The sequence below is a fragment of the Lontra canadensis genome, unplaced genomic scaffold (assembly GCF_010015895.1).
Source record: "Lontra canadensis isolate GAN:19392208 unplaced genomic scaffold, GSC_riverotter_1.0 scaffold2, whole genome shotgun sequence".
NCBI classification, from domain to species: Eukaryota; Metazoa; Chordata; class Mammalia; order Carnivora; family Mustelidae; genus Lontra; species Lontra canadensis.
Window position 1 is genome coordinate 37,586,935 of NW_022630996.1, and position 27,817 is coordinate 37,614,751.

The 27,817-nt window shown below is 40.9% G+C and overlaps 1 protein-coding gene across 1 annotated transcript in view; it reads right to left on the minus strand.

Moving 5' to 3' along the window:
• Positions 1 to 14,125: 14,125 nt before the first annotated feature.
• Positions 14,126 to 27,817, minus strand: part of ITPRID1 (ITPR interacting domain containing 1) — an 84,071-nt gene continuing 70,379 nt past the window's right edge. The window contains exons 10-14 of the mRNA XM_032872151.1: positions 23,500 to 23,582; positions 21,826 to 23,106; positions 15,872 to 15,999; positions 15,000 to 15,111; positions 14,126 to 14,523 (exon numbers count right to left, since the gene is read on the minus strand). Coding sequence (XP_032728042.1) covers positions 14,218 to 14,523; positions 15,000 to 15,111; positions 15,872 to 15,999; positions 21,826 to 23,106; positions 23,500 to 23,582 — 1,910 coding nt within the window. The 3' untranslated portion in view covers positions 14,126 to 14,217. The remainder of the gene's footprint in view (positions 14,524 to 14,999; positions 15,112 to 15,871; positions 16,000 to 21,825; positions 23,107 to 23,499; positions 23,583 to 27,817) is intronic.

Below are 27,817 nucleotides of genomic sequence, written 5' to 3' on the forward strand. Positions count from 1 at the left end.
TACTTGTTTATTGTCTATTTGTACCCTAACCTTACCCATCAGAATGTAAGTGACGTAAAAGAAGATGTTGTCCGTATTGTTCTGTATGTTTGTGACTCTGCAATGCTGCCTGGCATATAATATGTGCTGAATTGCTATTTAATGAATAGACCAGTAAAGTAAGTAAAAGAACTAAAATAAATTAGTAAAGTAACATAATTATCAAAGCAAGTTTGGGAGAATTTCCTTGAAATATACATTGACAGGAGACAGAGACTCTGCCTTTGATATAATCTGTGGAATCCCAAGGGTTGTTTCAGAAGTGTGTGTTTAATGTTATAAGAGAACGCGACACTGTTTCAAAACAGCTATAGCAGTGTGCATTCCCACCAGGAATGTAGGAAACTTTCAGTAGCTCCACATCCTTGCTGGTACTTAGTCTTGTCAATTTATTATCAGTATTGTTGTTATGGTTATTAACGTCATTCTAGTAGGTGTGTTCTGCTAGGTCATTGTGTGTGTGTGTGTGTGTGTGTGTGTGTGTGTGTTTTAATTGTGGTTTTAATTTGCCTTTTTAAATGACTAATAATTTGAGTCTTTTTTCATGTGCTTATTTGCCATCCATATGTTATTTTATTTGAGGTATATGTTTGAATCTTATGGTTGGTTTTTTGTTTTGTTTTGTTTTGTTTTCCCCAACTGGGTTGTTTTCTAATTGGGTCATGGCAGTGCTTAACATATTTTGAATGCCAGTTCTTTATTAGATACGTATTTTCTAAGTATTTCTTCCCTATCTACAGCATGTCTTCATTTTCTTTCTTCTTTTTAGAATTTATTTTTATTTTTTCAATTTCTTTTTAGTTGGACCCTGGTATTATTCTCTCTCTCTTTCTAACAATCAACTTTATTTTTTAGGTACATTTTTGACTTATGGAAAAATTGTGAAGATGGTACAGAAAGTTCTTCCTATATGTCTGAACCCAGTTTCCCCTATTATTAACAGTTTCTATTAGCTTGGTGCATTTCTTTCTTTCCTTTTTTTTTAGTTTGTCAGTAATTTTTTCATTTGTGAGAGTTTAGAAAATTTCACCTTTATGACTCAACTAACGAACAAATGTTGATACATTATTACAAACCAAAGTCTGTACTTTATTCAGAAGTCTACATTTTTATTTCCTTAGTGTTTACCTGATGTTATTTTTTGGATCCAGCATCCCATTCAGTGTAGCACGTTATAGTTGGTCCTTGGTCTTTTGGTAGGTTCCTCTTGGCTGTGACAATTTCCCAGTTTCTTTGTTTTGATGTCTTTGATGTTTTGAAAAGTACTGGTGAGATATTTTGTAGAATTCCCTTGAACTGACATTTTTCTAATGTCTTCCTCATGATTGGGTTGAGGTTATATGTTCTTAGAAGGAAGACCATGGAAGTGAAGTGTCACTTTCATGATATCATTTAAGGATATATAATATCAAACACACATTATCACTGCCGAGGCTGCCCTTGATCTCTGAGGCTGAGACAGTATATGTCAGGTTTTTCTATGTCAAGTTATTTCTTTTTCCTCTTTTCTGTATTGTGTTGTCTTGAAGGTTTTACTGTGCACACCCCACAGTTGCACATGAGACAGTTAAATAAAGTCCACCTCCTTGAGAATGGAGTGTCTACTTACATTATCTGAAATTCTTCTGCATGGGTGTATTATCTCTTCTTCCCATTTATTTATTCATTCTAATCATTTACTTAGGTTGATGTGAACTTGTGGGTATTTATTTTATAATTAGAGTTACAATCAAGATGACTTTATTTATTTTGTTGCTCAAATTGTTCTATCTTTTGCCACTGAGATCTTTTTCAATTGGTCCAATGTCCCTTTGACACATCCCCATGCAATCAGAATGTTTTTGAACACTTGCTTACTTTCTGACATCACAAGATGCTCCAGGCTAATCTTATCTATTTCCCGCCCCAGTCCTAAAATCAGCCATTTCTCTAAGCAGTCCTATTTTCTTTCATTGGAGAATGATCCTAGGATCTAAGGTCTCTATGCTTGGTGTGATTATTGCTATTAGAATGCTTCTAAGTCCTTTCAGCTGATTAGGCATGAGGACATGTATGTTTGCATCTATGTTTATAAGGGATATTGATCAGACTAATTTTTTTCTTGGAATATCTTTTTAAAAATTTTTGATATCAGGTTATAAAACCAATACACAAAATTAATAACCTTCATATAAACAACAACAACAACAACAACAACAAAACCCCAAAATCATTTCCCACTCAAGCTCTGTCACAAGAGAGACAAGGTGGGAGGTTGTCTCTCCTTGAATTTTGAGTTTCTTGTTTGCCCTGTGATCTCAGCTCTCTGAGAAGCTTACAAAAATTACAATTTTTATCTGGCTTTCCTCACTGTTAAGGGATTTTTCTTGTTTTTGTTTTTGGTATTTATTTATTTAGCATTCTAGGAAGAAGGGAATCTCTCAAAAATCAATCCCTAATGTAGCTAACTGGTTCTGAATTCAGACATTTCATGGGGAAATGAGTCACAATCCAGGGAATAAGTTCACATTCCCAGTCTCTACTCTTATTCTTGAGACTAGAGCAGAGGTTTGAATGTTATGGGGACACTCTGGGATACAGGGCCAGTCTGCATAATGTAGACTAGAACAGAAGGTGGATCCTGGGGTGACATCAACATCTGTAGCTAAGGGATGTAATTTCTTTAAAAAAATTAGTGGGAATTCTCATGGAGAAGTTTTGAGAAGGTGTGAGAAAAAGTCAAATCCTGAGGGCAGGCGAGCAAGGACACCATCTGGTAGGCATACCGTGAAGAGACCTCCTAAGAAGTCCTTAACTTGTGAGATTAGGAGAAAAGTAAAATTTGGCATGCATGTTTAAAATAATTTCCCTATAAATCTAATTCCTTAGAGATTACTTATACCAATAGTTCTCAAACCTATGTACACATTAAAATTACTCCGAGTATTTTTATAAAATGCCAGTCCTTAGTTCCCATCCTGGACCAATTATATAAACATGTCTGGGTGTTTTTTTCTAGGCAATGGTAGCTTTTTGAAAACCTCAGATCATTTTAATGGGCAGTCATATTGACAATCACTGACTAGAAGTTTTTCTATAATCTGAAAAGCTAATATAGACATGAGGTCCTAAAGGTAAAGGAAACCTGTCCATACTACGTTCTGCTTTGAAGCAGGCCCCTGGGAGAGAGTGAGTTTACAATAAGGGGAATTCAGGTAGCAAGTTCCAGGTGCTAGAGAAGCAAGTGGGGGCCTAGAATGGAGAAAAAAATCTTTGACATAGATTATAGAATATGGATTGAGGTTGGTTACCTGCAACCAGGAGGAAACTCCTCCTATTTAAAGGGAGCTGTAACCATGAAGGAAGAGTTAGAACACTGTGACTTGGGTTACACTCACTTTATTAAAGACTTGCCATATGTCCTATTATCTTTTTCTCAACTTCTCCACTGTCTGGTAAAAATGATGATCCTGGGCTCAGAAACCTTGCTGTGGATAGGGAGGTTTCGAAAGGTCTAAGCAAAGAAGTAACATGGACAGGTTATTGGCTGTATGTGTTTTCCTCCCCAGACTAAAAATTCCTTGATGGGTTAGACTGTGCCTTATTTATGTATATCCAATATCTGTAGATACATGATTAGCTAATTTTCCTGTCCATTTACTCATCAAAGTCTTTATGAACTTGTTATGTTTCAGGCAGTGGTTTAGGCCTGTGGATAAAATATGGAGTAGACAGACTAGTCTTTCCCCTATAAATCTTACATTCTAGTAAGGGAGATAGTCACTGACCAAGATAGTTATTGAACAAGTAAATGAATACAAATCCAGATAGTAAATGTTATGAAGAAAACAAAGTAGGTTAAATGTACAGAGCATATATAGAGATATTTGCAGGAAGAAACCCTATTTTGGATAGGGCTAGTAAGGGAAGCCTTTCTGAAGACATCTGAAGATCTGAATGAAAAAGTACCACCTATATGAATGTCTGGGGAAAGTGGAATAGCAAATGCAAAGAGGAAACAGCAAGGGAATTCCCCTGGAAGTGAGAGTGCCCTTAATATGTTCAGGCATTGGCAAGACAATCCATGAAATTGAATCACAGTGAGAAAGGGAGAGAGTGGCATGAAATGAACTCTTGGACATATGCAAGACTGGGTCATGTAGAGCAATGCAGATCTTGGTAAGGAGCTGACATTTAATTATAAATATACTGAAAAACTATTGGAAATTCTTATTCAGGGGAGCAAAGTACCTGATTTGTCTTTAAGGGACTACTCTGGTCATTGGGTGGCAAGTGAATAACATGAAAGAACGAAATATCATTAGGACACTCTCTTATGAACATGAATGTCTTGGTTAGGTGAGGTAGATTGAGTGTTCCAAGACACAGGATGGAAAAATATTCCATTCAGCCATATCTCTGGGACATCATCATGATCTAAAAGGACTCAATTAATCTCTTTGAAGGGAAAAGTTCCTCTGAGATGCAATTCCTGTTGGATGATGTCCCATGCTGTTGGCAAGAGTCTATAAAACACCATCTCAGACACAGTAATCCAGGAGGACCCAGGCACTGCATCTTAATTGCTGTCATCATAAACAGTTGCATCTGGTTGCTGGAGTGCCAGACACATGAGTCCGTGTTCCATACCTATGGTAACTGGAACATCATTTTCTATTATGTTCTATTTTGTTCTGACAGACAAATGATTAATTAGCACAATCAGCATCTCTCCTTGAAAATGGCCATGGATCAGTGTGTTCCTCTCCATCATGTAATTGAATCAGAGCCCACACACCTGTTTCCACTTCCTTTAAACAAACACCTGCCCAATAACCAACACAAAGCAATATTAAATCTCAACCTGTCTTGTGCATAAGTACATCTTTCAACTTGACCTAATCAATGCTGAAAGCTATGAAAACATGGGTCTCAGAGAAGACTGCTGCCTGATCCTCACATGTAATCAGAGCGTCTGCAGCTCTGACCCCATTCAGGGGGCTGCGTGACAGAGCTAGCCATGGCTATATTGCGGAGCGATTCAGAGTTTGGCTCTGGGGTCAGAGCAGCCTAGGGTCATACTTGGTTTTCCAGTTGTGTGACATTGAGCAAGTCACTTAACCCCCATAAGTCTCTGTTTCCTCATCTATAAACTGGGGATAATGGTGTTTTTTGACAAATGTTTGTTGCTTTTCTACATGTAAATCATGCATACAAAGTTTTAACCTTTTTAGCACATAGTAAACAACTGTTGTTAGCATTATTTACTATAATAAAAGAATATGAAGAACAATTAGATTGGCAAATTTTAGTTCTGGTTAAGATGGAGTAGATGCATGCCACTCTAGCTTTTCTGCAGATGACAACAAAAAGTCCTGAACAGAATATATGAAACACCATCTGAGGACTCTGAAGCATATATAGTAACAAGTTAACTGGGGAGGAGACTAAAAAACTCAAAGAACATCTATGGAGAAGAGTTTCTGTTTCTTCTTTCCTCCCATATTTCCTGGCATAGATTCCAGGGAAACCTGAATCTTGAAACTGTGCAGTAGGTGTTATTAGAAATTGTTGCAAGAAAAATTCTCCCTCTTAGGCTAGAAAGTTAGGAAAGGAGACCCTGGGAAAGAGAGATCATTACCTCTTCAAGCCCTATTTGAGATGTGTCAGAGTAATGAAGTGGCATTCCCATGGTAGTGGCAAGAGCAGTGACAGTGGTGGTGTTCTAGGAAAAACAGCTATGGCAGCACATGGTTGGAAGACTCTTTCCTCTTGCTGCTCTACTCTGAGATAGATCTATTTTCAGGAAGTTCCATACAGTGCATTGATGCTAAAACAATGGTTTTCCAGGTAGAGCCATGAAAAGGAGCTCCTGGGAATCAGTGAATATGGTGGCTTCACAGAAGGGAGGTAGCTGTAGAAAGGGATCCTTTAAATCTCTGTATACAAAGACTTGGGTTCATCACGAGTTGTGCATGCATAGAACTTGATCATAAACAACAGAGCAAATACTCTGAGAGCTGAACTTTAGTGTAGACCACTACCCAGGTTTTTAGACTGAGCCCTGAATGGTGCATGCACAGGGTAGGCCAGATATTACAGAAAGGTTGTAAATACTAAATTGAAACTGAGCTACAGTGTGCAAGTGGGTAAGGACTGTGGTCTGAACCTAGCTAGGTTGGTTGCCTACTAAAGCAAACAAACAAAACAAAACAAAACAAGACACTCCCCAGAAATTTTTTATCCAAAGTTAAACGCAGAACCCAGAGTTTCCTAGCATAATATGAAAATGTCTGGGATACAATCCAAAATTACTCGAGATACAAAGAAACCAAGGGAAAAAGTAATCAACAAGCACAAATTCCGAGATGACCCAGATGTGGGAATTATTGAACAAAGTTTTTAAAGAGCCTCTTATAATGATGTACATGGAATAAGGCTGAACCTCTTGAAAATGGAAAGATAGAAATTCTCAGGCAAAAAACAGAAGTGATATCAAGAACCAAATGGAAATTTTGAATGGATAGATACTATAATAGAAATAGAAAGTCCACTGTAGGACCACCAAAGCAGAATGGAGATGAGAAAGAAAAGAATCAATAAATTTGATGGTAGATCAATAAAGATTATCCAATCTGGAAAACATAGAAGAAAAAAAGTTTGATAAAATATACACAGAGCCTCAAAGAACTGTGGGACAGTATCAGAGCTTCTTACTTGAGTGTTATCGTAACCCTGGAAGGTAAGGAGAAAGAAATGGTGCAGAAATTTATTTGAAAAGATAATGGCTGAAAATTTTCCAGATTTTATAAAGGAACATATATTTGCAGATGCAAAAAGTTCGTCAAACTTCAGATAAGATAAACTTGAAGAAAGCCATGCACTGACTCATCATAAAGAACAGAAACTAAAAGCAAAAAATCTTGAAAAGGCCAGATGAAAACAACACATAAGGAATCAGTAATTCAAATGAAGGAAGCTTTCTCATCAGAAATCATGAAGGCAAAGCAAAAAAATGGAAAAGGAAATAGTGGAATAACATTTTAAACTGTTGTAAGAAAAATAACTGTCTATGCATATTTCCACGCCCACTAAAAGTATCACTCAGGAATTTAGTTCTGAGATCAGTTCCCATATATTAAAATATGTTTATTTTTTCACCAAATGCCCCTATCATGTTCTGATTACAGTTCTCTGTACAAGCAATTTCAGAAAAATAAGGACTCAACCTCTCACTTTAAGAAACTTACTGTAAAGTCTGGGGAAAGGTGGAGATGTGAGCAATTAAGTGCCATGTAGAGTTTGGAATTAAGTTTGGAGTCCATAGAGGGGACTCTGGAGACACAAAGGACAACATAGTTGTCTCTCTATTCAGGCAAAAAGAGGGAACCAGGTATAGTTTTAACAGGAGATTATGGTGAATATTCAAAGATATGTCTCAATGCTGGACACCTATTGTGTTTCTTAAATCATATTAACTACACACTTGTAAAATAGTCCCTCTTATCTTAAGATTTAAAAAAGAAAAACACAGATATACTGTGACTCTGGTACATTGTCATAAACAAATAAGCAATTATTGAAGGATAACAGGAATAAAAAAAAAGTGCAGGTACAATTTAAGAATTGTTGTCATTCACTCCCATTTTCTTGGTGAAGCACTGAGTTCTTGGAGTACCCAAAGGGAAAATTCTTCAGTGTGATTCTAATAAGAAATCATCTCCAATGTGGACGGCTTTTTTACTTAACGTGGGGCAGAATCAGAAGGGCACATCCCATACTAAACTTCTGGTCTACTAAAACTACCATGTTTTAAAATTAGACTACTAGAGACTGAGTTTAGATAGAGAAAGGTGCCATAAGTTTAGGTAAAGAAAGGTGGCATCCATATTTTGCCTTCTGCTTATACTCTCTCAATTTTCAAAAAAGCAATTAGACATCATTTTTAGTAACCCATAATCCCTCAAATTATGGCTGCTCTTGGTTGTTTTAATTACAATTTGAAATTAGATTTGCAACCCACCAACCCACAATAAAACACTTTGAAGCTTTTCTTCTCAAAGAGAAACTACTTTCTATCTTTAAACTCTACACAAATGTCCCATTTTATTTGACTAGTGTTGTACTACAGAAACGGATGACTTTCTTAATAAAGAAAAAACAGTTTAATAGAGCAGGTTTCATGTCATTAGGAAGTCTTCTGATCTTTTTTTTCCCCTCAACAGAATTATTTCCTTTTGAAGACAAAATAACTCTGGTCTTGCAGACAAAAATCCACATATACAGTAATATCTGTTAAAATCTAATGGGACACTTTTCTGAGAAATGTTTATCTGTGGACAAAAAAATATATTTTCCTAGACAAATCTATACAGCCTATGCATATGCTGTGGTTCAAAGCAGCCTTCAAGGTTTTATCTTTTTGTCTCCATCATGCAACCTGGGTCTTCACTCATGCATAACAAAACCAAGGAAAATACGTGACTTGAGTTCCCAATATTGTTTCTCAAGTCAGTCTTCTCTATTCAAATCTATGGCTTTGAATACAGAGATGGCATCTGGATAGAATGAAATTAATACAGGGAAGCGACACTTGTCCTTTGATATAGAAGGGGTTAAGCTGTTCCCTTTCCAATTTCTAAATTTGATAATAAACAGGTAGTATGGTTTTACTTTTTCCTTCTTGTTCATTGAAACAAAATGGCTCCAACACTGAATTGGGGTTCAGAATTAAAGAGAGTGTTGTTTTAACTTCCTACAAATATTTATTGCAATAATCTCCTCTGTTTTTCAAATACATGGCCTGTGTTCTCCTGAATATAGTCAACTAGAATACAGGCAACTTTCAAAGAAAGAGAAATTAGGATCTTGGGACTTGATGGTAGAACAGAAAGATGCCCCAGAAAATCATTCAGAGGCTGCAAAGGGGTTCTAGCCATTATTCCTGTCAGTGGGACAAGTAGTAGTAAGCTAAGAGTTTTTAGGATGCTAGGTTCTTGAGGATTCCTATGTGGTGGAAGCCATTTCCTTGTATAAAAGCAACTCAGAGTCTGTATCTGACTGTAAGAGTCCTGTTTGATTAGCATAGTACCATGCTTTTCAAACTTTTCTATAGTAAGGAGAGGATTTTTTTTTTTTTTAAGAAAAATCTCTGCTGAAGCCCACTACGTAATGTAGTCAGGAGCAGGGCTATTCTGGTTGATTTGGACCCATCAGTGGGCTCCCCATAAGCCCCAAATCTTGGCAGAGCCATAAAGGGGAACCACTGGCAAAGCAGGGAATCAGAGAGTCAACTCAGTCTCCAATTAGTTTCCAGAACTTAGACAATTTACAGTCTTTTTGAGCATGTGTGTGTGCGTGTGTATTCATTCTTGACTTTCAGGATGGTTGTGAAGAAAAGTGATAATGCACATACAATGTCTAGCCCAATACCTTGCATGGAAGTAGGTATTAAGGAGTTTCCGCTCTTCTTATTATTGTCATCAGAATCTTAATCATACTGAGCCATACTCGGTATGGAATCCTACTGAACCGTATTCCAGGCTCGTTCTAAAGGACTATATATGTATTCACTCTGATAATTTATACATGGTGACCCTGAAGCTTGGGGATTAAGAAGTTTACCCAACACAGATAATAAGTAGTAGAGTTGGGTTTAAGCTTCAGACCCTGGATTTAACTCCAGAGCTTGAGCTCCTACCCCCAGCATGCAGTTGCTTCTTAATAAAGCACAAGACTCAGTGTGTGCTTGTGAGGTCAGCCTCTCCATTTCTTAGCTTTCTCATCATTCAGGTGGGGAATACTTCCTTTAGCATTGTGAGACTCAAATGAGGTAAAAGTTTGTCACAGGCAAAGACTCCTATTTTTGTGTAAACAAATGGTGACCTGTATGGTCTGTCCATCCGTTTTATCCAGTTTGATCATATAAACTGGTAACAACCAAATCTTCGTTTCCATCTATTTGTGTGGAAGCAACTCAGGTAAAAAACACCTCTGAACTTCGTCAAATTACATCTGGACTCCAAAGTGGAATCTTATTTAGCTTTAAGCTAGGTTCTGAGAAGAAAAATTTTCTGAGCCTGGGGGTGCCTGGGGGGGCTCAGTTGGTTGAGTGGTTGAGCATTGGACTCTTGGTTTCAGCTGAGGTTGCATCTTCGTCTTGGGGGTTGTGGGATCTAGCCCTGCATTGGGCTTCACACTCAGCAGGGAGTCTGCTTCTCCCTCTCCCTCTGCCCTTCCCCCTGCTCTCTCTCTCTCAGATGAATAAATAATCTTAAAAAAACCTTTTTTTTCCAAGCCTAGTGAGCAGTTTTGCTGTGAACCCATGTTTGAGAACAAGAGATTATAAGGTAAGTGCTTAGTATGGGACATTGTTTATCACCTTGAATAAAGAGGCCAGCAAAGGATGCCTGAAGGTTCAAGGTGGAAGGCATTTACTTTGCTTCAACATTCGCTCCATAACCGTAATGTTTTATGATATTTTAGGTTGAGTACACTGATATTGGAGTGAAACACTGTAGCTGCTATAAATAGTATGATATGCACATGAATTTTAGAAGCTTATTTATGGAAACGGTGGAAGAATGCAAGGGGAGATCATAAGGTCAGAGTATTTGAGTTACCTAAATGTGTGTTGTAGATTCTGTCCTTGAGAAACTTGCTTCATATCCTCATGTACTATAAATAATACTCAAAACACCCAGTTTTACATTTACATTTAATATTTACACCATAAAGGAAATTTGTCTAATTGTTTATCTTTCTAGAATGTTTGTGCTGTGTCCTAGTGGTGGGAGAACTATATACATTTAGAAGACTACTTACATATCCATAATTTTTGTCATGGGCTATTTTATACAGACATTTTCCTCCAAGAGAAGGAAGGTGTTAAATAGAAGAAACAAATAATCCTTATCCTGACCTACTGATCAAATATGTGTATTTAATCTGGTTTGTCAAATTTGGAATAGGACTTCTGGGAAAGGAAGGAAAACAGAACAAAGTCATCTGTTTACTACTTCTTTATACATAAAGATGAAATGAAAGAACTGATGAGCAAGGTAGAAGTCAATGCTAAAAAAATAGAAATGAAGTCTACACATCATTTTTATTTCTCCTCTCTCCCAGTTTCCTAATTCAATTGTTGTCAATGAATCATGAAAGACTTCTTTAGCTAAGAGGGGTGGTATAGAAAGAAAAATGGGAAATAAAAGAGAGTCCTTGGAAAACAACAAGAACAGTTGAATTGTAAGGTGGCCTTTTCATCCAGAGCAACAATTTTAACTGCATATTAGAATAATTTGGGGAGCTGTTAAAATTTGTGGGTAGCTGGATCCCATCCCTGGGGATTCTTGTTTAATTGATCTGGGGTGGGGTTTCAATGTCAGTATTTTTTAAATCTCCCCAGTGGGTCTAAAGGGTATTCAGGATAGAGAACCCCTGGGGACACTAGCAGTTACTTCATAGATCGCCAGGTGGCCTGGGCTTCTAGAGGTTTCATGTTTATGGGAAGAAGGACATGAACTACAGAAGATGATATTTGGAAGTAGTGTTGGCAATCAGGTCATGATGGGCTGAAGACAGCAAAAGTTCTGGGTTGATGGGCAGCTCCCTACATCTTGGTTCCCCTTTGGTGCTCTTTGTTGGAGAGTTTGGAGAATAAACAAAGAAATACCATGAGATGTTTAGTGATCCTTAAGAGATTTCAGATGTTACCCTTCATCTGAAGGCAATGGGTCTTTTTTGCCTCCCCCTTCACATCTGAAGTCATCTCCAGAAATTATGGCAAGCTTTTCAAAGTCTACATTGGAAAAATGGAGATAAACAAGGATGCCTAGCGTCTGACCCAGGGAAAGAGTAAAAAATTTAAGTTTAATTTAAATTTAAGTTTAAGTTTAGAAAGGGAAAAAAATTTGAGGGGTACCATATACATACGTAATGTACATATGCACATATATATGCAGTATATCAGGAGCCAAGTTAGGGCTGGAAGCTGAACCATGATGCAGGAGCCAAAAGATGGATGTGGTCCAGGGAAATGAGGCAGCAGAATGCAGGAGGTGGCATACAGCTTGTTTGGGGCAAGACTGCTCTAGGCAGGATAATCCTGGGACTTCTCTCTAGTTCTCTAGAATAGCCTAAAAGGACTCCCTGGCTACTCACCCTAGGCCAGGGTATTATGACTCAAGTGATGACCAAGGGAGACCACTTTGGCAGAGGCCAGTATAGCTCAGAGAGAAGGAAGCTAGAGGCAATTAGAAGGCCCCTCAGTTGGGTGTTCACCAAGTAGTAGGTTCTGAGGGGGCTTGTGGGAATGACACTGTAGCAGTACCCTCAGTGTTGATGTGATCATTGATTCTGAGGGAAGAGGATGAAGGAGGACTAGGAGACAACATGAATTTGTGGCTCTGAGTCTACACATCAAGGAGAACGATAATGCCGTGGACAGAAAGTATCAGGAAGATGAACCGATTCTGGGAAATGACAGGATCAGGTTGGAGGCTGAGTGAGACAGACAGGCAAGTCTTCCAAGTGCAAATATGTTATAGAGAGTAGAGAATGCTGGGCAGGAATTCTGGAGAGGGCAGGAACTGGAGACGGGTGCTTGTAGATTGCACATATTGGGAAAATTGGTGTGGAGAGAGAAAAAAAAGAAAATTAAGGATGGAAGGGGAATGTTCCCAGTCTGAGAAAGGGCAGTCAACAGAGGAAACTGGAATGGTCCACAGGGTAGGAGGCTTCCACTGAAGCCAAAGGGTTTTCAAAAAGCAAAGAGGATGAAGAATGATACAGGCTAGGAGGCCCAATCTGGTAGTGGCTAGTTTCCAAAGAAATAGCTTCTGAGTTTCCCTTCTAGGAAGTGACCTCCACTGGCCCATCTCCTACACATTATAACTTCTCTCAAGGGATTACTTTTTCCATGAAGTTCTTCTGACTGTTCCTTTCTTCTTTCATTCCCCTTTTCTTAGAACTCCTCCAGGGCTTTAAGACTGCCAGTGCATCGCGTGTTTCAATGGGGGGCGGTGGTGGTTCCCAAGCCTCTCCAGCTGCGTGGAAGGAACTCGACACTTTGCTTCTTACCACAGGGATTACACCAACAGCCTCGTCCCTGGGAGCACTGCCTAGCGGCAGGTCCCCAACCGCTGCTCCCCACAGGCAGTCAGTGGGATTTTTAAATGTAAACCAGACTATCTGACAATCCTGCTTAAAGCCTGTAATGGCTTCCACAAGGAAGAAGAATCCTGGTTCTCAGACCCCAGCATACAGTCAGCCTATGGACATCCTCGCCCTCCACGCTCCCATCACTCATGTGCTCAGCAACTTTGGCTGGTTCTGCCTCAGGGCCTTTAAACTTTCCATTCCTTCTGCTTTCAAGGTTCTTCCCTCAGAATTTCACGTGGCTTCCTCTTCCTCACCATCCAGGTTTTAGCCCAATAGCCTCCTTTCAGCAAGGCCCTGCCCGTCACCTTGAGGAATTCTGTATGCTTCTCTTCCACACCACCCCCTACATAGTTCACACGCTGTCTTCTCCATGGCATTTGTCAATGTTGAAGTTATCTTGTTGGTTGTTCTTCTTTTCTCCGCTCTCCATCCAGCTATTTATGAGTCGAATGTCTGTCTTGTTTACAACTGTCCTGACCCAGGATCTCCTGGGTCATGGTGGGAGCTTCATCAATGCTTCCAGGGGCCGACTGCCTCAGGCCATTGGACAGGCTGGCCCTTCTGAGCCCTGGATTTTCTTTCCCTCTTCTGTTGTCACTTCCTCAACCAGGCACTCCTGACAGCTTGATCTCAGTCAGATTCCCTGCTATGTTCTCTTTCATAAAACCCTGCGATTTTCCTTAAATCTCTTTCACAGTTTTCAAATCCATATGTCTTTATGTATCCACATTCTATCTTACCCAATAGACTCCATGTTTCTGCAGGGCAAAGACTGTCTATCATTTATATCTAGAGATATGTATACATATTTTGACCCCCATGTATTCCCTGTGCCAGACACATAGTAGGTGCTCACTTATTATGTATTGAATAAATATTGAAATATTGAGTTTCTCCTGGGTTGAAATACAGAGTAGAATATTCTTAAAAAGAGCCAAAGCAGGTTGACAGACACTTCTGGGGGGGCCATTTAGATTTCCTTGTCTGGCTGGAATGTGCTCTTACACTTTGCAGGAAGGTCATCAAAACCACTCTGATCTAGAGGAAGACATTTGTACCCTTATCTCCAATAGGACAATTTGACAAGGGGGCTGGGCCTGACTCTGCCCCAGCTGGAGGAGACATCCTGGTTCTGCTCTCCAAGGTGGGTGAAGGGAAGGCAGGTAAATGGGTCACCCTTGAGCTGAGAGTTTGCTGGCCATCTCGGGAAGGAAAGGCAACCCGGGGGGCCATGGCTGGGTGGACTTTAGCACATGAAGTCTGCTCATTCTTTTCTTCTGTCCAATTACAGTCATTCAGGTTTGGAAAGTGTTCAGTGAGTTCCTCTGTGAGAAGCTCAAAGTGCTAAATGGAAGATAAGAACAAGAAGAGTGAGCAGCTTACCATATTGGCACCAAACAGTTAAGCCAGACTTGTGGGAAAGGTGCTCCTGGGTGGGGAATTCTCTAGAGTGGGCTCTGTGAGCTGGCAGCAAATTCTGGCAGTGGCTAAGCCAACTCAAAAGTTGTGTTTCTTATTCTCATTGGGAAAATGGCCAATAATAATTATAATTATAATAATTATTGTTAATATGTATTGCTTATTTACAGGGCAGAAGGAAAGATTGGCATAGCAATTAGACGACCTGAGTTCTAATCCTCAAGTGCCAGCAACTAGCCATGTGACCTTGAGCAAAGGCTTCAATGTCTTTATATTTAAAATGAAGATGTTGGCACATAATCCTAGAATCTGAAAGGATCGCACAATCAGGTTTCTGATCTAATGCATCCCTCCGGCGGTCTGCAGGATGGAGTCAAGTGTCACCCTCCACCGCCCCGTACCAATAGAATCTCGTCTTTGATCTGCTGAGCCCGCTCTCCAAACTGAAACGCCAGCTCCTCCACCTGCTGCTGCAGGGCCCAGCGGAGAGTCTGCAGCTGTTTGGCCTCCTGCCTGCAGTTAAAGAACAGAGATTGACCACATTTCCCATCATCTCCAAGCTCCAAGCTCAGTCCTCCATCGTCCCTCTCAAAAGGTAGGTCACGCCTCTGACATCTCTTACAAGGGACTGTCACCTTCTCTATTTGTATCAGATATGGTATATCACCAGGGCAGGTGTTCTTTCTTTTTTAAACAACTGTATTGTAGAATAATTTGTATACCCAGAGTTTACCTATTTTAACAGTCCAATGCAATGATTTTTAATAAATTTGCCAAGTTGCATCACTCACCACTGGTCAGTTTGGGATAGCTTCCATCTGCCCAATAAAAACTCCCATGCCCCTTTATGGTTAATCCCTATTTCCACCCCTCAGGCCCAGGCAGCAGCTAATCTATGTTTGGGGCATAAGCTTTTCAGCTATGTGAAAATAATGCAGATTTCCAAAACTCTAATAACCTCCAACACTTACATTTGCATAAGCCCCATTCACATCAATGGAAAATATCCTGCTGGCTATCCCCCATCTTCTCAGCTGACTGCCCATCTTCTGACCTCAAATAGCCTTGGCCTTAAAGAGTAAGTGTTGCTATCTCACAAATAGCTCTCATGGATTCCTACTGCGAAAGCAAGAACAAGAACAGGAAAGCCAAGGAAAGGGACTCATTTCTCATTAGTCCTGCTCCTGGGTGCTCATCTGTCCTGCCCTGATTACTTTTCCTTGCTTCAGGTGTGTGGGCTCTACTTACTTTTATGACTCTCTTTGATAATTACCTTTCCTCCTCTGACATGTCCCTGCAAAAGAGTGCCTGCTGTCCTGTAAGGTGCTGTTCAATTTCCTCCAAATGCTCCTGGAAACTCTGGCACACCATCTTCATCACTTCCATCTCCTGGACTGTGCACTGAGAACAATTAGAAAGAGCTGAAAAGGAAGTCCTTTCTGATTCACAGCAAAATCTCACGATGGTGGAGCCTGCCTGCCCCCCAAGGGCTCCTTGTCTACAGTGAAGCCCCATCGCTGAGGCAAGGGAAAGAATAGATGGAAAGCCCAGCCTCTGGCTTCTCCGGGTGAGCAGAGGCAATATTTACCTGGGACAGAAGGACAGCAGTTGGTTGTTGACTGGCTCTTGGAGACATTATGTCCCGGAGACAGGACGGCTGTCTGAAGAACTAGGTGATGTCAGGGTACAAAGACACAGATAAGGAAATCAGGGGAAAAGTGTTGGAGAGATGGCTTGTGCTTAGGAAAGCTGAGTCCTGTTAAATCTTGTTTAACGCGGGCATTGAATATTGCCTCACTCTGAATCTCAATAACGTTGAACACATCTGTCCCAATGCTATGTGTTTGATTAGAGAAAGTCTGCTTAGAATAATATATGTATATATGTACATATATATATATATATGTTTGTTTGTTTGTTTATTTATTTATTTATCAGTCTTAGCCCTGCTTAACCACAGTCCCTGATGGTGAAATCTGCAGGATCAGCTCCATGTGGCTAACAAGCTCACCCAGAGTAAGGGAGGCATCAGTTAGGCATCCTACTCTCTTTGTGAATTGGAATCTAGAATTAAACTCTGTCTATGCTCCCCATCCTGCTCCTTATTGTTCCTGATGTGAATGGTTCTTTATTTTTATTTTTTTAATTAACATATAATGTATTATTTGTTTCAGGGGTACAGGTCTGTGATTTATCAGCCTTTCGCAATTCACAGCACTCACCATAACACACACCCTCTCCAATGTCCATCACTCAGCCACCCATCCCTCTCACCCCCCTCCCCTCCAGCAACCCTCAATTTGTTTCCTGAGAGTAGGAGTCTCTTAAGGTTTTTTCTCCTTCTCTGGTTTCGTCTTGTTTCATTTTTCCCTCCCTTCCCCTATGATCCTCTGTCTTGTTTCTCATATTCCTATCAGAGAGCTCATCTGATAATTGTCTTTCTCTGATTGACTTATTTTGCTTAGCATAATACCCTCTAGTTCCATTTACATCTTTGCAAATGGCAAGATTTCAGTTTTTTATTTGATGGCTGCATAGTATTCCATTGTATATACACACCACATTTTCTTTATCCATTCGTCTGTGAATCATTCTTTAAATTGTTTTTAAATTTCTCTGTGTGACTCTGCTTCTGCCGTGGTGTCCTAATTTGTGTATCTTCCTGAAGCCCCTAAGTCCAGTCCATTTGTTGAGAACCTGATGATTTGCTGAGTTCTTACTAGATATCCGCCTTCTTTTCCAGCCCAGGTTGGATCATGCTTTGAACAGATGCATGAAGGTGACTGGGTGGCTCAGTCGCTTAAGCATCTGATCCCAGGAGCCTGAGATCCCAGGAACCTGAGATCAAGTCCCATATGAGGTTCTCTATTCTGCAGGGAGTCTGTTTCTCTCTCTGCCCCTCCCACCACTCATTCTCTCTCTCTGTCAAATAAATAAATAAATAAATAAATAAATAAAGATGCATGATCTAGAACCCCAACATCTCCACCCATCTGACTTTAAGTGACATTAATGCTTGTTAGATCCTAATGCTTTCTCTACCATGCGTATGGGTTTGGCTCTCCTCCCCACCGCCCAGAGTAGCATAGCAGAGGCTGTTAGTTGCCTGCTCACTGTTTTTTTCCCCTTTATTCACATGAAGAGACTTCTAATATCTTAGGGTAACAATGTGTCTAACAAATGACATTTCCCAGCATCCCCTGCAGTAGGATGGCAATGAGATCAAAGTGGAAAGCGTGGGGTGGGGCTTCTGGAAAGTTCTTGAAAGGAAACTAGTTTTTCTGGCAGCTGTCTTTCAAGCTTATCTTCTTCTTCCTTCCATGGAGACCAGTCTTACAGCTATGTTAATTCCTCTTAGCCCTGTTTTAAGGAAGTCCCAGATTTCTTACTTTTCTCCCCCAAACCCCATGGCCAAGATCCTTGGAGCTTCACTTCTACTTTTACTGGAATTGTCATAATGGAAATACTTTCCTACAAGTGATGTTCTTATACTGAAAACTCCTCATCATTTTGATCTGAGAGTTTGGTTTGATTCTGTCCCCTAACTTTTATGTATGAATAATATATTTTACATGGCAAAACTCTCTAATTACTTTTGCTTCAGTGTGAGCGCATTTGAACCAGTTAGAGGAGTATCTGAGGTGTTATTGATGTTGGCAAGCATGCTTGAAAGGGGACTACAATTATGGCTCTTGAAACCAGAAAAGATCTTCGAGACGATGAAGGGCTTTTTTTATAGAGAGGTGTTCTGACACAGAATGGCAAACTGACTTGTCCAAGGTCCAAAAGATTTCAAGCCTGAGTCATATCTTTTCTTCTCCAGATCTAACTGAGTCACAGTAGTGTGCCTGGACACGGGGACAAGCTATTTGTCGCTTAGGACTGAGCTGGCTGAATGGTCCTAGTAGATTTCCTACAGGCCGACCAAACTCTAGGGATGGAAATATGGTGCTCAAGTAGGCTGAGCATTAGAAACATTAAAGTTTACGCTTCATCTAGTTATTCTGGGGTAACTCTTTGTGATTGGAAGGCACAGGGGTCTGGGATTCAGGAGTACTGATAGCTGGCCCGGAGGGTGTGAGGTGGAAGATTCTGAAACACTGCCATCTCCTGGTCATTTGGAAGTACTAAAAGTACATTTCAGTTCTAGAACAGGTATAGTAGTTTTCAGAAAAAAGGAAACACTAGGCAAGCAAAAAAAAAAAATAAATAAAAGGGCTGTTTGGAACTCTTTCTTCCAATGTAAGTGCTGGGTTATAACCTAAAGTCAATTCAAGGTCTACTTGACTGACCCAAGTCCATTAAAACAAACTTTAACTTCAATAATAAGAGCAATACCATGAGAAAACATTGAAATGCCACTTTTGAATCGGTTCATCTTATTTTTTAAGCTGTGTATGCTTTTTACTTAAATCTAAATCATCAACATTATAGAAGAATTTTCTAATATCCAAAAATCTAATTTCAGATGTTCTTATTTTCTTGTATAGAAAGTATTTTTTAATTGCTAAATTATTATGAAGAATTCACATATACATAAGAATTAATCCGAGGGGCATCTGGGTGGCTCAGTGGGTTAAGCCTCTGCCTTCAGCTCAGGTCATGATCTCAGGGTCCTGGAATCGAGCCCCACATCGGGCTCTCTGCTCGGCGGGGAGCCTGCTTTCCCCTCTCTCTCTGCCTGCCACTCTGCCTACTTGTGATCTCTGTCTGTCAAATAAATAAATAAAATCTTTAAAAGAAAAAAAGAATTAATCCTATCAACAAACCATGGTGACCCACAAGACCACCAAAATAACATTTACCAGTAAGTCAAGTGAATCTCTGCACTGTTATGCACTCCTCTCTAAGGGGAGGAGGTGGGAATGTTTTTCTGAGTCTTTTACCTAAACTTGCTCTTACTTTCAACACCTTCTTGGAATGGGTGGTAGATAGTATCTATCCCTGCCTATAATCTTCACTTAGTCCAAATTCATTTCCAGATTTTTTTTAATAAATAATTTTTGTAACCCTAGTTAGCAGCTGGCATCTGATTTAGAGATATTTTTCTCCAGAATATTAGTTGGGCCTTACAAACCCAGGCTCACTCACCACAGATACCTTTTCTCTCTGTTCCTGAGTATGTTCTTTGGCTTAAGAAGCCTGCTCTTGTGCACAAATGCAATCCCCCATTTTCACTTGCTTTTCTGCTGGTCTCTATGTGCCTGTGTGTGCACCTGCCCACAAGTATAATAATGCACATGTAAAAAGACTGTTTTCTTTGAGTGTATGTTTGCGGTTCCTCGAATCTAAGTAAGGAGAAATGCATTGTCATCTAATAAAACCTGAGATAGTACGTATTTCAGGGTGTATAATCTCAGATAAATTCGATTCCAAATGCCTGAAACCTTGCAATTTGAAAAATGATGAGTAAATCACTTATCTTTCATTGATTCTCTTTCTATGTTTATATAACATTTATGCAGATTTCTAGATGTTGCAGGACTAGGTAGTAATTGCCTTGTCTTTCACATAATCACTTTCTCATGTTGCCATTACACTTCTTCAGATTTAGATATTTTAAAGCTAGACACACCATTGCCTGGGGTATGTTGTCCAAGAATCTGGTGTCAGCTAAATCTGAATTAGCATCTGAATTAACCACTTATTAGTAGAGGAAGTTGGAAACTTATACTCTCTTGATTCTAGGTTCCTCATTTGTAAAAGAGGGAGGACTTGGCATATGTATGAGGGACTCAGGATTTATGGTATGGGTGAAAATGAGGGTTATGCAACATATGGTAAATAAAGTGATTAGCATAGGCACCCAATAAATAAATAAATGTGGAATTAAAAGAATGGGAAGGTAACCCATCAGGCCTCGAACAGTAGGTGCTTAATAAATAACAGTTGCCTTCCACTCTCCTTTGAACAGCTGTGCCACCTTTCTGTTTTTTCACTTTCAATACAGGTGATTTCATGTGTGATGCTCTTAATTTTTTTTAAGAAAAAAAGCCTAGATCATTTCTCACCTTGAGAATCAAGGAAGAGGGGACACAGGAAGGACTCACTAAATGCTTATTGATTTATCAGGGGCTGAACAGGTTGGGGGTCAGGCAGTTTTCAGTAAACTCAACGTCCACTTTTAAATAAACTCACCCACGATGGAGCAGGAGTCCCTCCATTTGACATGGAGCTTCTAGAGAAGCTCTAGATTCAAGAGCTGAACAATAATAAAATAATGATAAAAATGAGTAAGAAGAACAGGAGTCACTCAATTAGCATTTTCTAGGGCCTTCTGTGGGCTGGGCACTGGGCTGAGCATCTGCGCATGCCGAGTGCTTTACAAGCTTTCTCTCGCTTAATCCTAAAACAATCCTGTGTCTGTGGCATTAAGAGTCTCCCTATTTGGGGTGCCTGGGTGGCTCAGTGGGTTAAAGCCTCTGCCTTCGGCTCAGGTCATGATCTCAGGGTCCTGGGATTGAGCCCCGCATCAGGGCTCTCTGCTCAGCAGGGAGCCTGCTTCCTCCCTCTCTCTCTGCCTGCCTCTTTGACTACTTGTGATCTCTGTCAAGTGAATAAATAAAATCTTAAAAAAAATTTTATTAAAAAAAAAAGAGTCTCCCTATTTTGCAAAGCAGGAACTAGAATCAAGAGAGATGTAATAATGGCTTGTGCAAGATTATTCAGCTAAGTGAATTTAAGACAGAGAATTGTTCAGTTAGACTGAACTGGAGATGAGGTACAGATGCGTTAATATTTATAACCTTACACGTGAACTTATTGTTCTATACCCCTCTGTCATATGAGGATTAATAATGAAATTTGCCTCCTTACTTCCGGAGGGGATTGGATGCATCAGATAAGAAGAAATTTGTGAGAGGGGAGCCTGGGTGGCTCAGTGGGTTAAGCCACTGCCTTTGGCTCCGGTCATGATCTCAGGGTCCTGGGATCGAGCCCCGCATTGGGCTCTCTGCTCAGCGGGGAGCCTGCTTCCCTTCCTCTCTCTGCCTGCCTCTCTGCCTACTTGTGATCTCTATGTCAAATAAATAAGTAAAATCCTTAAAAAAAAGAAGAGAAATTTGTGAGAATATGTAGTAAGCTATAAAGCACTCTACAGATATTACTCATGATTTGAGATGGAAGGGTTTGCGCTGAGAGCTCACATTTGGGTGGCCTGAACATTCTCCCTGAGGTGGTGTTGCTCCAGCGGCCTTCCGCCCTGTCTTGGCAGAGAGGAATACTTACTGAGCACAGCTCCTTCACTGCGGTGTCCTGAAGGACATTCAAAGTCTTCATGAACTGGGCTTCCAGATGGTGATGGGAGCACAGGCAGTGTCTATAGGCTGAAGACACAGGGCTGGGGCTCTGCCTCTCTGAATGGCAGTGGGGCTGGTGATGGCAGCAGACACAGCCGTGGGTGAGTTCAGCATGGCAGATGCCTGGTGGGCAAATATAAGAGAAGCCTGTGTCCAGAGAGACAGATTTGGTGAGGCGCCGGGCCTTGTTACTCTGCCCTGAACAGCAGTGCCAGGGTCTAAGCTCACGTATATCGGCCTGAACAGAAACATCACGGCACTGTCTTGATTTTGTCTCCAGTCCTGGTTCTGCTGTGGGAGCAAGGTCACCCACGGTGCATTCTAAAGTTGTTCCTTTAGAATCAGTCCCCAAAGCCCCAGCATCCGGAGCAGCCGATGCCAGGTTGGAGGACATCTGGATTGTCACCAACTTGGAACCAGCAGCGTTTGAGTCAGCGTTTGGAGGAAGCTTTCCCCTCTCAGATTCTGCTTGATGTGGTATTTGACCCAAAGCACGACATACTGTCTTTGCGTGGGGAGTATCTCCAGTGGGTTTGTCGAGGTGGGGAATGAACTTTGCAGACATTTGAATAAGGTCAACTGTATAGGAGGTGACATTACTGGGCCTGGGGACATGCTGTGGTGGGCTCTCTCCTGTCACGGAGGTACCATTGGTGTCAGGACAGGTTGCCTCAGCGTCTACATGAAGAGGCTTGTTGTGAGCAGAATCAGCTCCCCGTGGTCTTTGGGACTTGCAGTGGTGGCTTTGCACGGATGTTTCCTCAGCTACCTCAAGATTCAGAAACCCATCCTTCGCTTCTGTGCTGTGGGGCAGCCTAAACCCCAGAGGACAGTCCCACCTGGAGCTAGCTGGACGCACCAGGGCCTCAGTTCCAGTTTGGGGCCTGGGCAAGTCCTGCCTTGGATGGCTGTCTTTCCTTGGGTGTTCTCCCCCTCTGGTGGTCCTGTCAAGGGCTGTATATGGGGTCAATGGCTCTGGAGGCTTCTCCATATCCTCAAACAGAGACTCTTCCTCCACTGTAGATGTTGAGGCCTTTTCTTCCATGACACTCCAGTCTTGATTTGAAAAGGCTCTGTTCACCATACTCTTGGAATCAGATTCATCTGAATCTTGCTGGCAGTCCTGGGGTGGCACTAAGCACTGGCTCTGATCCCTTGGCTCTCTACATCCATTCTCAATAGGACTCTGGCTGCTTGGCAAGGAAGGCATCTGTGTGAGAAACCAGGATAAAGGCAAATGGGTCAGGACGGTGGGGAAGGGGTTGGTTTAAGATGTGCTTGGGTCTGTCCCTTGTCATTACCCTTGACTTAGGGGTCCGGAGATAAAAGTTACAAACTCAGGTTTCCATTAGGTCACACTTTAAATAAGCCCTTCCGTCTATGAAGCTCGCTTCCTTGTTTGGTAAAATCAAAAGAAAATAAGAAAGAAAGGAATGCTAAGCTTTCTGGCACCTTGTTTGGTGTGACTCCAATCCCCCGCCCCTTGGGTACCTGTGGTGCATGTCTTCTACAGGCTGGCTGCCCTTCCCAAATACGGCAGTGTGGTGTGCTTTCTGCTTATCTTTCCTTTTACTCCTATTCCAACCCACCAGTGGCCCTCTACCTGCAAGGAGAATGGTTCCAGGGGGTCATCCAGGAATCCGCTGCTGTCGGACTGGAAGCTGTTTTCTCTGTTCACTGTGGCATCTGTGGAAAGAAGTCACGAGGCCTGGGGTCAGTGAAGGGAAGTGGGGTGGCAGGAGGACTGAGATCAAACCCTCTTTGTGCCAGACAGGCCATAGATCCTCAATAAATGCCCAATGCATGGAGATAGAGATGAGTGGGGGAATTCCAAGTGTCTATTTTCTAGATTGTCAGAGGGTCCAGGTAAAACTGGGTCACTGGTTTCCTGATACAAGGAGTAAGACACAAAATAAAAGAGAAAGGATGACCATCTCTTAAGACAAAATAGCAAATGGTTGCAGATGCATCTTTAATAAGGGGAAGAAAATCCAGAAGGAAATGCATAGCCCTTAAATGCCATGCTGACAACACAATAAAAACAAAATGTATATATCTCTGTATATATTTTGCAATGAACTGAATATTATGCAACCCCCTACCCCCAATCATACATTGAAATCCTAACTCCCATGGTAATGGTATTAGGAGGCGGGGCCTTCAGGGAGTGACAGATAAGGAGAGCAGAACTCTCATTAGTGGGGTTACTACTTTGTAAAATACCTTAAAAGAAGACCCCAGAGAGGAGAACTCCCTTGCCCCTTCTACCATGTAAGAACACAGTGAGAAGATGACCATCTGTGGACAAGGAAGTGGGTTCTCATGAGACACTGAAACTGCCAGCACCTTGTCCTTGAACTTCTAGCCTCTAGAACTGTGAAAAATAAATTCCTATTGTTCATAAGCCACCGTGTCCATAGTATTCTGTTACAGCAGCTCTGTCTAAGACATATATATTCTTCTTTTTTTTTTTAACTAAATGTTAGATAAGAACCTTACTAGCTTCATCTGCACTCTATATGACTATAAGGCCATGTTCATGTTTTAGACTGCTTCTCCTGTCATTGCAAAAGGCTAGAAGGAGCAAAGAAAGAACTACATGAAGTGAGGGCAGGTAACAATTCTGTAAATATGAGCATCTGGAAATTCTAAATCTATCTGAACTTTTACCATAGATATTATGTTATATTAGCAGGGGTGGGGGATATGGGTGGCTACTAGAGGATGAACCTGCTAAAGATTAAATTGGAAGATTTTTTTCTCTTACCTAATGAGAAATACTTTATGGGCTAGAAGAGGAAGTCGCCTGGGAGGAGGGTAATTGGAGTATAGCCCTTCTTCTACAAGAAGTAGAAAGAGGACCCTTGGGGCACGTGGTTGGCTCAGTCAGTTAAGCGTCTGTTTTCGGCTCAGGTCATGATCTCAGGGTCTTGGGATTGAGTCCTGCATCAGGCTCCCTGCTCAGTGGGGAGTCTGCTTCTCCCTCTCCTTCTGGCTGCAACTCCCCAACCTCTCTCTTTCCCCCTTGCTATATCTCTCTCATCATTTCTCTCTCTGTATCAAATAAAAATCAAAGGATATAAATTTCAACAGCTGAATCCTAGACACATGGAAGAAATTTGAAAAAACAATGTCTTTGGATCTTGTTATTACCTCTCTTACTGTATAGATAAGGGTAAAATATGGAAAATATTGACTGGTCATTGACCTAAAGAAGACTTCTGCTTCTGGCAAGCTGAAGTAATAAGAACTAGATTTTCCTCCCACCTGAAACAACTAAGAAACTGGACAAAGTGTGTGAAAAACAGTTTGAAGAATATGGGCATCAGGCAATTAAAAATGGGTGTCCCTGAGATGTAGGAGTAAATAATGCGAGCCGTATAATCACCCAGCTTCCTGCCTTGAGATAGTTTATAGGCTGTGGTGTAGCGAGGGAGGGCCGACCCAGGCAGAACCTGGCAGATACTCTGAGTTGAAGAGTCTGGAATGACTGAGCCAGCTAGAGTTTCAGGGAAGAGTGGGAGAGAGGAGAGATCTTCACAGAGAGAACTCACAGAAACCCTCCTGAGTATTTAGCTGGGGGCTGAACTGCTCATGTGTGTGAAGAAACACCACAGGCTGGGGAAAGAATCACTGGAGAGGCTTAGAAGACACAGTGCCTAGGAGTCCCCAGGCTGGGAATAGTGCATGCTTCTATCAGCCAGACTCCAAAACCTCACAATTCCCAGAGCACTGGTGGGGCAGAGTACTCATAGGGGTCTTGCTTTAGGATTGAGGAATAATTAGGCCTAGAATGAGCATTTCCCCCACACCACATATCTTAAAAGTGAGACTTGAAAAGACTTGAAAGGACCAAATAACTCAACTGTGTCCCAGACCTAAGCTCAAGCGCATTTATAGAAATAAAGTAATATCTAGCCTCCACAAGGTAAAATCTATAATATCTGGCATCTAACAAAAAATACCAGGCATGTAAAGAAGCAAAAAAAATATGACCCATAGTGAGGGAAAAAAACCCAGTCAACTGAAACCAATCTAGAACTGACAATGTTAGAATTCACAAGAAAGGACTTTAAAGCAATTATTATGACTATAGTCCATATGTTTAAGAAGCTAGAAGAGAGATTAACTATGTTAAGGGGAGACTGCTAGATATAAAAAATACTCAAATTGAAATTCTAGAGATGAAAACACGATGTCTCAGGCAAAATTTATACTGGATAGGATTAATAGCATTTTAGAAATTGTAGAAGAAAAAATAGTGAAATTGAAGACATAACAGTAGAAACTACTCCAAATCAGAAACAGAGATTCAAGGAAAAAATAAATAAGTAAATAAAAAGAACATCAGTGAGCTGTGGGACACGTCACATAGCTGAATATATAGGTCCCTGGAATGTCCCAAAGAGAATGGGAGACACTGGAAGAAATGTTTCGAAGAAAAGTTTGTTTCAAGATGTTCGGCAAACCCCAAGCACAAAAAATATGAAGGAAACTATACCAAGGCACATCAGAATAAAACTGTCCAAACACCAATGATAAAGAAACATCTTAAAATCAGCCAGAGACAAAAAGACACATTATACATAAGGGAAACAAAGTCAAGGAAAGCAGTGAGTTTCTCACTGGAAATGATCCCAGAGAGAAGACAGTGGGATGACATCTTTAAAGTACCGAAAGAAAAAAAGTGTCTGTAAGTTTGTTTGTTTATTTAAAGATTTTATTTATTTTTTTGATAGAGAGAGACACAGCGAGAGAGGGAACACAAGCAGGGGGAGTGGGGGAGGGAGAAGCAGGCTTCCCGCCAAGCAGAGAGCCCATTGAGGGGTTTGATCCAGGACCCCGGGATCATGACCTGAGCCGAGGGCAGACGCTTAATGACAGCCACCCCAGCACCCCTGGGTAAGTTGCTGTTTTTGTTTTTTGATATTTATTTACTTAGAGAGAAAGAGAGCTTGCACAGGGGGTATGGGCAGAGGGAGAGAGAGAGAGAAAGAATCTCCAGCAGGCTCACTGCTGAGTGCAGAGCCGATGCAGGGTTGGATCCCAGGACCTCGAGATCATAACCTGAGCTGATATCAAGAGTTGGGTGCTTAACTGACCAAGCCATCCACATGCCCTGAGTGTGGATACATTTTTTAGAGATTTTTAAAAAAATTCTCTAAATCTTTTAAAATAACAACAGACTATTTAAACAAAAAATAATAATACTGTAGTGTGAGGTTTATAGCAAAGACTTAGAAGCATAAAAGGAAAAACCCCCCCCCCCCCAAAGAAAACACCTGTTATAAAATTGAGTAGTTTGTGTGGAAGTAACTCCCTGTGAGGTTTTCCTTTGACTATGATGTACAATCTTTATAGAGGCTTTAGCCTGGCTAATAGAATATTTGTTTACTTGTTGTCAAAGGAAATAGTGTATACCCATTGTGTATTTATTATAGGACGTTTACTTGTGTAATATTTACACAATATGATGTAATATTTAAGACTTCACGGCTCTTGTTATAATGAGTTATAAAACTCTTCCAGCTCCCTTTAAAGTTAGAAAAAAATCACCTATTTTTCTTCTTATAACATCTATGGATATGAAATCAGTGGTGATTATGGCAGAAACCTTTGAAATGGCCAGAGCAGAATATACAATATTTTTTTGGTACTCTACGAAGGGCTCTGGCCACTTCCTTTGGAACCCCTCCACTGAACAGCCTCACCAAGTGGGCAGCTCCTCCTCATGAGTTTTCCACACAACCTCCCATCTCAGTTTCTGTGCTGGTGACCCACGGCAGCTTTTCTACTTGGCCCCCAAAGCCTGTTTGCCGTAGACAGACCACGGAACAGGAGGGAGCAAGATGGGACTGACTGTACCCCGCACTCTCCATCCCCAACCATATAAGTGTCAGGGGGCCCAGAGATATTCAGCA